We start from the raw sequence: 13,321 nt of genomic DNA, 5'->3' as shown, positions 1-13,321 counted from the left end.
AAGGCCAGCAATTCTGTACCTCAGCAGCATCAGCACCCCTGTAATAGATGGTTTCCCACATCAGATAAAGAGAACTATCTACTGCCTCTCTGACTGATATACCTCAGGGCATAAAACATCTCTCAGCATCTTGAAAGAAGTGTCAGATCTCCGATACAAAAAGATTCACATGTCACRAAAAATGATAATGCAGTGCAGGAAGAAAGATGGTCCCTCGCTAGAAGTTTTGGAAAATCAGGAACTGAAAGAAGACTGGTRTTTGCAAAGAAAAAGCATATCCAGACCCTAGAGGGGCAACCAACTCTGAATTGCCAGAGGTCAGGTACCTCTCTTTGAGACTCAGGAGTCACATGTTTTCAAGATACAGGAAAAGTGTCTTTGACCTAAAGACCTAATAATTTAAATGCAGATAAAAGGACGTAAGCAGAATAGAACACCGGATGAATTCCAAGCAGGATGGATATAGGATTGGTTTGATAGCACTCTTCAAGTCATGTTCATTTTTCTCTGCATTTTCCTCTGTGCATTTTAGATACAGGGCTTCATCCTCCATTGTCCAGCAAAGCTGCAGAATCATTTCCATTTCTGTAAAGAGAATATGAAAYTCCAGACCAGAACAGCACTTTGTGGCAATGTCAAGGATCTGTATTTAGGTGTCATTAATTCTTGTTAAAATCAGCAAGGTTTGCAGGGGTGGGTCATGTGTACAGGTAACATTCTCAAACTTTGGATRGGATCTACTTGGGAAAGAATTATGTGCTGAGGAGTTAATGGTGGGTAGCAACAACCTCTGTTTCAGAGTTTCYGCATGTACATCTTGTGTAGGGAAGGGAGTTGGTGCTCACCTCGGTGACAGTCTCAAGTACCTCTTCAGTGTGTAACTGCTATTCACATGCTTGGCCTTAAATTAATCAGTGTCAATGTAGCAGGGAACTTAACTTTGARACTGCTCACAGTGATCTTTGTTCTTGTCCTCTGTTTATAAAGGCTTTGATCCTACAACCATTCGAATATTTTTGACACAGGATTTTTACTGTTTCAAGGTCCTATGACAAAGCTATGTTCTTGATCTTTGCATCTTCTTATGATTCTTTCCACTTTTTGTGGAACATCTTCCCATTTGCCCTGAGCCTGAGGTGATAAGACATGTTTACAGAAGCTTATAAAACGGATGTCATAGGGCTCCCTCAAGACCGTACATTTACTCTGTGGCCGTCTGCAACTGCAGACCCAGTAACTGAAATGGTCTTTTGCAGCCCTGCTTGTCTCTGGGCTCTGGAGTGATTGCTGTAGTGTAAACAGCTTGTTTAAATCATATATCCTACTGCACCAACCACTTGTGTTTCTTCATCTCTGTGATTAACCAGTCTTCAGCTTGAAGCTGTCTTTGCCTGATGAAAAACTTTTTTCACAGTTTTTCAAGGGGGATATGTTTTCATATCTACCCTGTCAAGAGTTTCACATTTGAGAGCAGTTGTTGAGTGATCTAAAAACTCTTCCTTAAATCCTTTCTTGTGATAAAAGCAGGCTTTTAAACTTCACCTTCTGTAATGCAAAATCATAATCTAAATCTCAGCAGAGCTGCTAAAGTCATTGCTGAAAATTGCTCAGTAGGAATAAGGTTTATGAGAAYGTTTTTTCCAAAGGGGCAGATTTTTGGTTTTGAATCAAATGTGTGATTCTGTATTCAGTAATTGTGTGTTTGCTTTCTTCTCCCAAGCCTGCATTTACTTTCCTTTTAAGCCTACCATGAAAAGAAACAGCTAACACTGTAATATGCTGTGCAAAATAATACAATGYGTTTCTTGCTCATCTGAAAGACACTTGGTCAGCAGCAATTGYTTCAGGCCCAAAGGGCAGAGTTTATCTTTGAAAAGCCAAAGAGTGAGAAAATTTGTCAGTGTCAAAATTATTTGCTTAAGGAACTAAAAAGGGCTATTTCTTTTTCCTCACCAAGAGAGGTGCAAGTAAGTTGGTAGTCGGGACAATGCCAGATTCCCCTGGCAGCAGAAAACACAGCCTGTGCCAAGTGTAGCCTGAATTTTTGGATACATGTCAAATGGCACTGTTTCTGTGAAAGCTGGAGTTAAATCACAGTGGAATCCAAAACATGAATTGCAATTTCAGCTCATGAGCTCTCCCCAATCTCTTCTCCTGTAGGTTGGCACAGCAAGATACATGGCCCCTGAGGTTTTGGAGTCCAGGATGAACCTGGAGAACATGGAGTCCTTCAAACAAACAGATGTGTATTCCATGGCTTTGGTCCTCTGGGAAATGACATCTCGCTGTAACGCTGTCGGAGGTAAGTGCCATCTGTTTTCTTCTCTCCAAAAGTAGAGGGTTGTCTGTTGAGACACACATGCTCTCGTGGTTGCCTGGGGAGAGGGTGTTTCTTGTTAACTATCACCATGTTTTCTAGTGTATCTGGATGCTGTAAATTAGCAATCCTTCAATARTATGAGATGCATGTGTGCATGAGCAGGCTTGACAGCCAAGCAACTGAGTGCACAACTAAATTCATCCTCAATTGATGTAAGGATAAATTTGCTGTTAGGTAGATCCCTTTTAAACATCATTAGAGTCTGTTTTTCCTATGAAATGTTGGGTAGCCATGGATTGACTCAGTCTGGTTGATCTYGCAGAAGATAATTGGAAACAGAAGTCAATTTGAAATATTAAGCCCAAAAAGTGATAACTGCTTCCCATTTATTTTCATGGAATGTTAATTCTCAAACCTAATAAGGGCCAGTTAAGTGTCACATTTACTAATTGATAATTTCAGTTAGAGGCAYCATAGTGATATGGGAAGTTTCCTGTTTTCCCAAAGTCACCAGCTGCTGCACATCATGCTTTGTGATTTTGCAAGATATCCATATGAGAAATCAAGGGATGTTTGCTGTATAAAGTGTAGTAACAAAATACAAATTATTGAAACCAACTATCAGAACAGCTCCAGGAAAAGCTGCTATGCTTGTTCATATTCAGAGTTTCTTCTGAAACAAAAATCTCCATTTCTGCGTTGTCTAAAGCTGACCCAGAATTCCCAGTGTGCAAAACTGGTATGTGCTAGAAATCAGCAAAGTTGCTGTTGGGATATCTGCAATACAATTGCAACGTTTCAAGTTTTCCCCTTACTTCAGGAACTAAAATAAAACCAAGTTATGTGTAAAATTCTTCAATCTGCTGGAATTGTCTTAACAGTCATTCTAAAAAGCATTGCTGCATCGTTCAGGGCTCACACAGGCTGTCTAAGGAGCAGGGCTGTAAAAGGTAACACTAATGTGGATATTACAGTAGATATACAGCTGTGATTTGATTTGTTACCCTTCTTCCAAAACCACAGAGGCTCCCTTTCATTGGGCTTGGCACAGTTCCACCTTGAAGGGCTGCCATAGACACAGAGACAGGACAGTCCTGCAAGCTAGAGCGCTGTGCTATGAGGAACACAGTGTACAGGAGGGAAACCAATGTCCCAGGGGAAGATGGGCGTAGCTGCTCCTTGTTTCTCTACCAGCATCTGTGGGACACCAAAAGGGAAGTCTCTGAAGCCACTCTGCACAGTGACTGTGTGGCTGCACCCCGATGTCTGCGTGCAGGAGGGAGGAATTGCCTCCATCTCAGGCTCCTGCTACGTCTGACCAGCATTTGGTCTTGCTGGGTGGGCTCTATTGTGGGCAACAGGTTTGCCCCTGTTTGCACCCTGCCGGGAAAGCTACAAAGCGAGTACRTGTGCAGAAAGTGCTAGCATAAAAACATGGACTAAACCACCAAACTCTTTTCTAGTCAAACATTTAAGGGTAAAACATTTGGTGCTTCAGGAACTGAACCTCAGTCTGACATATCCCAAGGCAAACCTATTCATATTTAACAGTCATGGTCATGCCTGTTTCTAAGTGCATTGGCACAGCCTCAGCCTTTCATTAGCACTTTGTAAATGTGGCTGAGGAGATTTAAAACCTGAGAAAAAGGAACTTTGCCCTGTTTCTTGCATTTAGGAACTCACCTGATTAGTATAAATATTTTTATCTTTGGTGATGCCTGAGTCCCTTCCTGTTCATATTTGCTGAGTAGGGCAAAATGAAGATTGCAGCAAAAGCAAACCCTATTGCTGCTGTTTTCAGAAGGCGACTGCTAAAAGAGGATATAAAGGGAGTTTCATAAGGAAGGAAAATCACTAGCATGTTTARCTAGAAGAGATTGACCTATTATAACCTTGAGAAGAAGTCATTTCGGTAAAGGGAAATATTTCTCTGGCCCAGCATCCCCTTTCAAGTGATGCTTAACCCCCACCCACATCCTGATCTTCCCTATTCATTTCATCCCTCAGTCATTCTCATCTCCAGAAACACATTTCCTGAATTTTGTTTCCCTGTTTCAGTCATCTTTCCTGGGGTTAGGTCCTCAGCAAAATCCTAGGAGCACTGGGGCAGATCTGTAGGGGTTGGAACTTGTACTTAGCATCTCTGTCCAAAGCAGTTAAATACAACTCCCAGGGTGTTGATCCCTTGACTTGTCACTGGTACTGAGYTGCAGCAGCATTGCACCATTACTCTCATTTCCTTCTTAGATTTTCCCCCGTTCGTGCAGTCTGGTTATCTTTGCAGCCAGCTGGTGAAATACCCTTACAGTGATTCATGACTACAGCTCCCCCTCTGCTTTCTTTCTCCATCTGTCACTTGTGAGACTCCCTCCTCTCCTCGCAGCCTTCCCAAGGAGCTGCCTCTGCTCACGCAAACCCCTCTTTTACTCCTAGACTGCTTGGCAATGAGAGAAATGTCTTTGCTTATAAGCCAGAGTAGGCTGACCTGATTGCAGACAGCCTTTTCAAAGGAGCCTGAAAGATCCCAGTTCTGTCTTTGCAGGGCAGGCTTGGCTGTGGTGTCAGCTCCGGGCAGTTTAGAGGGCAGGAGTGGGAGTCTGAGCCGAGGCAGCAGCATTAGCAACTTTATTTAGGGAGGGAAGCATATCAGCATACATTCCTTGTGAGAAAGGGGGGCTAATTGCCATTCAGCCAGGTAGAGGCACAGTGAGTTATTTCTTTCTCAAAGGGAGCTCTCGGGATTCATTTGTCAGCGTGCAGGTGTTGGGTGAGTGTGGGAGGTGACGCAGGCAGCCCTTTCACTACAGCAGCTTTGTCAAATGCAGCCTCCACGCTATGCCGGGCCTCTTCAGTCAGCAGACATTTAAACAAAAATACCCAGCAGCACAATCCACACTGAGAGGCTGCTGTAGTAAATAAGCAGGTGGGAATCAGCTTTTGAGAAAGGCCACGCTGTTCGTTATTACTTTGTTGTGCTAAATATGGAGAAGCAGAAATGGGGCACGAGGGAAAGGGAGACAGAGGCAAAGATCGAGGTTGACTGATTTTTCACCAGAGTATAATTTAAGAGGCATATTTAGAAACTCAGCAATACTACTTTGGGGAGAACTTCAACTGTTCCACGCTGCTGTTAACTTGGTATTTCATTCAGCGCAACAGCTGTGCACCAGATGCTGCACGTTGCAAGAAATATAATTTTCATCTCAACCACTTGCTTTCAGAGTGACACAGCTTTGGTGACTGAGACAAGTGTAATTTCTCTGACAGCCTCCTAGAAAGAAAAGAAAACCATCTGGTTTGTATCACAACTGCTGTGGGTGAGGGACTGTTGGGGGTGGCAGGGGAGAAGGAGAGGAAAGGGAACTTCTGGATACATGGGTTTGGTGAAGAGGGAGAAGAGAAACCCCTCAGAAAATGGTGCTGTTGCTCGTGCAGTGTTGCACTGCCTGAAGAGCTGGCTGGGTTCACTGCAATAGCAGGGCTTTGTTTAAAATGCCGGCCTTGCTTTACCAAAGCTGTGTTTCATGTGAATAAAATCAGGATTAATCTTATGCTTACTCGGAAAGAGTCGGCCAAGAGCCGCAGTTTGGCAACTAAACATTTGTGCATCTTGTACCTCATGAAATGTTTGGCTTCCATCACGCTGACGTGGAGCAGTGACGTTTCTGGCAGCAGGGAGTGATCAGGTGGCCTGTASAGCAKGGCTCTGCCTGTGCAGTGGGYGCTGGGCTGGCTGCAGCTGGGGACTCAGTGAAATTTCTCCTTCTSGGAGCCCAGTAGGGCATGCCTGCACTGCACTGGCTTGTAGTGGCATATAACCCTGGCTGGGGGATTCACAAGGWTCAGCGTCATCCCATGGCAGGCACCTACATCCCAGCGATTCTCCGAGTGTCCCCACAGTGCTCCATGTAAGGTGGCAAGTGCTGTCCTTCAGCCAGCCCGTGTGGCAGTGGGTAAGATCACTGCACCACACCCTGTGTCTAGCACTGGTGTTTGCTGCTTTCCCACCTCGGGATTCAGTGTGCATCGGCTGCAGTGAGCAACCTCTAAGCCTGCACTGATGCAGGGCTCATGCACTCCCAAACCTTTAGAAGGGWGCCTCTGTCCTTGATCATAGTCTGTGAGGTCATTGAAGAGATGTCTGTGGGAGGAAACTGCACACTGAGTTCACCCATCCCAGTGCACCTTTCTCATCAACAGGCAAACCTGGGCAAATTYATGAAGTGAGCATTTGACAGCTCCTTAAACTTGGCCATGAAACAGCTTTTGGGCCTCTGATTTGGGCATTATTTTCCTTTTGTGCAGCTAGTGCAAGCTAGCAGATTCACCACTGGAACTCCTCTAGCATGGAGAAAGACACTGTCTGAAGGACACTATCTGTGTTTGCATGAGCTRTCAGAGTAACTCTACCATCAACTGATTTATCCCTTTTGCCCCCTTGTGAATTCTATACAGAGGCATTTCAAAGGGTTCTAGAAGTTCCCAAGTACATGTTCACCTCTGTGGACTRTGCCTCACAGTTGACTTCTGCCAGCCTTTCACCTCACTCCTGCTTTGATTCTGCAAATGGAACTTCATCATCCAGCATGAGAAGTTGTCCCACAGAAATCACTAAGTCAGATCATGTGAGGGAGTGTCAACAGGGTTTGCGGGTATGCTCTTCTGACCCAAAGAAAATTTCGCTGCGAAAAGCTTGAAGTAGAAAGACCACAACTGAGCCAAATTTTCCAAGCTTTCATCACACACAACAAATAGAYTTTCAGTAATGTCTCTGTTTGAGGCTAAAAATCCAATCCCAGCCTTTCTGAGAACTACAGGCAGGCCAATGTCAAACAAAACTAGAGGTACAGCAGTTAGTAGTGCAAGTCAGCTCTCAAACACAAAGATTAAATGATGGAGGTTAAAGCTGAAGGAAGTCTGCMATTATTGAATGCTCAAGGTGCTGTAGTTGGTGGCTCCTGACATATTTATGGTACTTCATCCAGCTGTCATTTTTAGTGCCCAAGTGGTCTAAAACCAATCAAAAGAAACATAGAAGGCATGAGAAATAGAATCAGCATCTGTGTACAGCCACACAAAAGCAGCTAGACACAAACATCTTAACCTGCCTCAAATTGACTTYTGTTACATCTGCTGTAGCACGTAAACATGATCCATGAATAGCACCAGCTATTACTGCAAAATGTGTCTGACACCTGAAATTCCACAGGATTAGGATGACTTACTGCTTGAGGATTTAGTGGGCTTTATTTTTTTTCTTTCCAAGGGAAAGAGAAGCATGATGATAAATAGCAAGAAAATGCTTTTCAAACAGAGGGAAGGCACAACTGTATTAGTAGAAAGTCCTTACAGTGAATTGGCATCTGGCCTTGATTTCTCTTTTTTTACCATAAACAAAGTAACAAAGTAACAACAAAAAATCCAAACGTGAAAAACCTATTTAATCTTTGTATTTGGAAGACGAATGTGTGTAACATATARCCAGTTTCTCAAACAGGGAAAATATATTATGAACCTATCAATTCCCACCTGAATCTGAGCAACCTTCAAATCAAATCTGTGAAAGGGAACAACAGGTCAGCCCCACAGCACCAGCTTCCCTCTGCTGGACATTCAGACTGACTCCTCACACTGCAGCATCTCAGAGCCTTGGCTGGTGTCCATGGCCACTGCCATGACCAAACCATGACTGAAGGAGATGGTGCAGGAAATGGCCATCTAGGTCATGCAGTTAAAATTTTGCCAACAAACTTCAATATTTTTGTTAGCTTTGAAAGTATAGGTATGTGTAATATAATCAGTGTGCATCCGCTGCATGTCTGACTAGCAAGATGGCAATTTCCCAATTCATTTCTAGGGCTAAAGTCTTGTGAATTTACTTTGGCTGAGTAACCTCAAACTCAGATTAATGTGAGTGAAACTGGTATGCCTTCTTGTACAGGAAAGGAAGTGAAGCCGAATTTGGCCCTTGGGTCTTGGAAGACAGGAGTTTTATTTCTGGACTATAGCCATTCTCCAGCTCCATTCTCCAGTGGCCAGCACCAGATGGCTAGGGAGAAGGAAGGAGAGTTCTGCAGGAGGCATCTATGGGGTGATCTGCTGTACTGCACAGTTGTTTGCAGCTGAATCTCTAAACACTGGACATTTGAAGCACAAGGTTTGATATCTCTTCCAAAAAGTTTGTTATTGTAACTTGGCTATTCTTTTTAAGCTTTAGCTTAATAAAGTCTTCATCTCATGGCCATCACTTAGGAATGAGATCTACAGCCTATCTTCAAGGTTTTGGAGAAAAGTCCAAAGTTAGTTACCTGCAGTACTACCTTGTTTTCATGATGACACACGATAGAGGAATCTGAACTGTGTTACCTTGATCATTGGTTATTTTCAGTAGTGTATCGTATGACCCCATCCTTACCTTTCTCTCCAAAGTAAACAAAGCCAATTTTTAGAGTTTCTTCCCATTTCTTCTGGGCCTTTAATCATTATCACCTTTCTCAAAGCTTTTTTTTTACCCCTTGAGAGGAGTGAGCAACACTGGACCCTGCAGTTGAACTTGGTTGTGACATTATGCAACGGAGTTTTTTCTCTCCGCTCAGTCGTCTCTCTTCACACATCATCTGGGCACTTGCCTGCATTCTCCAGACTGCTTTGTAGATTACACTTYAGTTTTTCTTGCCCTCAATTAATTCCTAGAAAGAAATAAGAGGCAGCAGAACAAGCCAACTTCATAAATCTTTATCTGATACCAGCAAGTCATTAGGCCTGTGAGTAAAGTCTCCATCTGTTCCCAAAGAAACCACAGCATTTTCTACACTGTGTCAGCATCTACTATAATATTTCCGCTCTCAGACATTTCTTGAGTTTTCTCCAAAGGTCCCATATGTCTGCCTCTTCCTTTCTCTCTCCAAAGAAAAGCAAAGAAAATACGTAACATGCAAACAAAAACTAGAGTGGCAGCAGCTCCTTCAGAAAGCTGTGCCCCTGTATCACAGGCCAAAACTGATCCATTTTGGGAAGGGAGTCTAAAATAAGAGCAGACTACTACTTTTTACAAAAGAATGCAGCTCAGGAATAAACAAGGGCAGTATGGCAGCTTCCGGCATTGCTCCTTAACTGAATCTTTGTCTTTTTCTAGCAACTGTTTCATAGTAGCAATCTACACAGTCACATCTATCATGACCTAGACAGATTTCAGTTTATATTTCACCTAGTAAGTGTGTGTGGACTCCAGGAGAGCTAAGGGTGACCAGCTCTCTTCATGTTTTACCTCAGCAGAGATTGAAGGGCTCACAAACCTCCATAGATTGCTCTGCTTCTTGGACTGTTGCTAATATTATTATGTACTAAAGGGTTTAAATGAGAATTGTTTTGTTGGCTAGGAAACAAAAGGGGAGGGAGGGAGTGTGTGGGAGAAACACATTTGAAACATTTTTGAAAATGCCAACTGGCTTTGCTTTGTTTGGAGCTGGTCAAGCAGAACAGTGGCAGTGAGCAGCTAATCAGCAGCTCCTACTCCTCAGAGAACASCCAGCTCCCTTCACTCTTGGCACCAGCACAGCCCAGTTAAATACCCTGTGTTTGCTTCTTCTCTCTGCAGAAGTGAAAGAGTACGAGCCCCCGTTCGGCTCCAAAGTGCGAGAACACCCTTGTGTGGAAAGCATGAAGGACAATGTGCTAAGAGACAGAGGGCGGCCCGAGATCCCCAGCTCCTGGCTCAACCACCAGGTAAGAGCAGCCCATGTGAGCGCCTGGGAGCTGCACTGTCCTGCAGCACTGTGCATTGAGCTGCTGCCTGAGCCTGAGCCTGAGCCTGAGCCTGAGCCCAGAGCCCTGCCCAACAGGCTGGACCTCTCTTTGCGTGGAGTGGAGCTCTGTCACACAGAGCTGCTGTCACACTCTGGTGCTGACACTGTTCAGACACCACAGTTCCCTGCACCGTGCCTGCCCCAAATCCCTGGAATTCATGCTGCACACCAGTGTGATCTAAAAGCCATCAAAACAGAAACATTGGAAGCCTGGGATCTTACAATCATCCAGAGAGCCACAGTATAATTAGGCCCTTAAAGCACACTCTGTGTAGGCTCTGAAAGGGCAAAGAAAACAACTTCACACATGGGCCCCTGTTGTGGGCAGAATGGGAGTTTCAGACAAAATTTATTAGAGAAGCCCTCAYGTTGAGTCRTGAGGTACAGAAAGGATTCCCTTGCAGTCTAAACTCCTTCTCAGTCTTGGTGTGGCTGGATCTGGTCTTAGCCCCAGATTTATGTTTTAAGGATTATATAAGTGTAATTGAACCATTATATATTATACATTATACATTATACAGCTTTGTCCCACACAATTCAGGATGGAAAACCAGATATATTAATATCAATTATTTATTATGATAATGAATAGACAAAAATAACTTAATCAGAATTATGTACTACCGGCACAGGAGCTATAACTACGAGTATAGAGTGCACTGTGGTGCAATATTGAAGAAATCATATTAAAGCAACTGTACTAAAGGTAGCAAAACSAATTATTAAGTAGAGATTGATGTCCCCCACCCATGTCAACAGCCACAGGCAAATCTCTTTCACTTCGAGGAGTAGCCTTGAGGCATAGGGGTAACATGAGGCATGTGACTCCTCATGGGGAGGAACCTCTACACAAACTCTGAGAAGGGGTATGTTGGAAAAATCTGTCGTTAAAAACTGGGACTGGGCTTTCACAGGATAAAATGATTGACTGTTGGTCAAATGTCTCCAGGCCAGCTCTGTCAGCCCAGCAGCAGGATAAGTTGTTAATATCACTTGTTTATTCCTTTGTTGGGTGGTTTCCCAGGTCTGCCACATCTTCACCTTGCTACCAGGGTATTTAACTTTGAGGCATGCTGGTTTCAGCATTATTCAACACCAAAAGCMGCRTGACCCCCTTCTCCATTCACCACTGGTGGCTTTGCAAATAGGGTGCTGTTTGAGTTGTTCTACCCCATTCCAGGAAAAGCATCCTGCTACAGCCTCCTCGGCAGAGAAAGCAAATCTCAGTCCTTTATCTTGAAGACCAGTCACAGTTGTATCTCAGCTGTTGACAGGATTAAGGAAATATGGAATTAGTCTTCACCAAGCGAGTCTGGTTTTATTCAGGTTGTGCATTAGCAGTCCCATTTCCCTTGCATATCACAAAGCACTTTGTCAGCTTTCTCCATTCATGAGCACCATGTCTGTACTTCTTAAGCAATAGTAGATTTTTTAGTAGATAAAACTGAATGGAAACAAGCCAAAGGCATGGATTTCTTCACCTTTGCTCCCAGTAGTTTTACCAGTAGAGATAAAATGTGAATCATATCAGAGAAGTGAGGTTTGGTCGTTCCACTTCCCAATGAAATATGCTGAGTGGTCTTTACTGAAGTGGTCTTTACAAAATAAAAGTATCATAAACATTTTTAAAATCCAAGGCAACCAAGATCCTCCTCTATTTCCATCAAGAGCAATGTAACACCCCCTTTTTCATTCTATTTGGGAAGTTAAAGCCAGTCTGACATCCACTTAAAAAAGACGGAGTGAGAGGCCAAAATGAATCATCTCTCCAGCCAAGAACACCTGCCACCCAATAATTGTGGCTGAGTGCAGCCCTTCCTGGACTTCAGGAAAACTACATACTCCTTATGTACTCAATTGTGAAGAGTGGGGTTATTGAGKAGGGGCTTTTAACAAGGGAGGAAAGCTGAATTTTGAGGGACATCTGGATATCTGATACCACCAGCACTAAAAGCCCTTGACAGCGAGGCTGAGTGTGGGGAGAGCTGCATGGTTGAAGTACTGGGGTAGAGCTGTAGGACTCACTGTGGATTTCATCACCTCTGGGTTTATACACCAAGTAAAATGATCATGGATTTGGACCTAGGTGTCCTGCATTTGACTTCAGAGATCTCTTCTCTGTATAAAACCCACACCTCAATCTGTCCCCAGCATAAGGCATCCCATCAACTGGGAGAGCCACACACGTGTGCTTGTGTGCCACCAGAATGGGCACAGCTGGCTCCARCAGCATTCAGCTAAGAGTCTAAGGCATGAAATGGATGCCTGATAACACACTCAGAGAACATTTAATGAAGGTGGATTTAATTCCCTTCGCCTGAATCCCTTCAGTGTTTCACATTGTGCTATCTCAAATGCAGTGATGCATCAGTTTCCGCAGGGCTGTGACAGTTTGCAGCAGCTGAGGATCTGCTTTGAACTCCATAGAAGTTGTTCTTACTGTAATGGCTCTTCCATATTCATTTCCTTCCTCTGCAGTTGTGTTTTTGTAATGAACTCATTATTCATCGTGATAAAATTCTGGAATGGATTTACATATTACAATTACCCCCACACCCCCCTTAATGAGATTTGTTGCACTATTGATTTCAAGTTAATGTTTAATATTTAATTTAATTTACTGCTTGTAATTTCAATGCCAGCAGAAAACTAATGTTATTTGTATACAGACAGTAACATTCTGCTATTAGCATTGACATCAGTCAACATCACCAATTAGGTAAATTATGCAATTAATGCAGTGTTGTGAAATGYTATCTTTTTAAATAAGTTTAAGATAAATCCTACTTAATGGGCTTTTAGTGTCATAAAGCAAAACACAGTWTCCTGGCAAATACCTCATGTTTATAAAATGCATTACAGAGATGCARCTGCTTTTTTGCTCCTGTAAACATTCGCATCAGAATTGAAATGAAGGTTAAACGGTTACAAGTGTGAGTGACGTGTTTAAGTGTTTGTGGGACTGTGGCCCATATTTGCACATAGATTTAGATAGTCCACAAGGAATTCATAAAGAGCTAACATGCAGCCTGATGTTGCTGGAAATCAGAATTTTGTTTCAAAAGCCCAAACAGAATTCAGGCACACAARGCATGGGTTGAGCAGGAAGTCATGTTTTCCAAGAATTCTGATCATATTTAAACAAATAAACAAATAAACTCTATTTGATTCTGTAGCACTAGTCCAGAGCATCATT

General features: G+C 43.2%; 1 protein-coding gene across 1 annotated transcript in view; it reads left to right on the top strand.

The window, feature by feature from the left end:
• Positions 1 to 13,321, top strand: part of TGFBR2 (transforming growth factor beta receptor 2) — a 59,068-nt gene that overhangs the window by 44,263 nt on the left and 1,484 nt on the right. The window contains exons 5-6 of the mRNA XM_057380012.1: positions 2,161 to 2,302; positions 9,918 to 10,045. Coding sequence (XP_057235995.1) covers positions 2,161 to 2,302; positions 9,918 to 10,045 — 270 coding nt within the window. The remainder of the gene's footprint in view (positions 1 to 2,160; positions 2,303 to 9,917; positions 10,046 to 13,321) is intronic.

Source organism: Malurus melanocephalus, unplaced genomic scaffold, assembly GCF_030028575.1.
Source record: "Malurus melanocephalus ecotype Western Australia unplaced genomic scaffold, MMel_1.1 scaffold_432, whole genome shotgun sequence".
Lineage (NCBI taxonomy): Eukaryota > Metazoa > Chordata > Aves > Passeriformes > Maluridae > Malurus > Malurus melanocephalus.
This window is presented reverse-complemented; position numbering and strand designations above follow the sequence as displayed.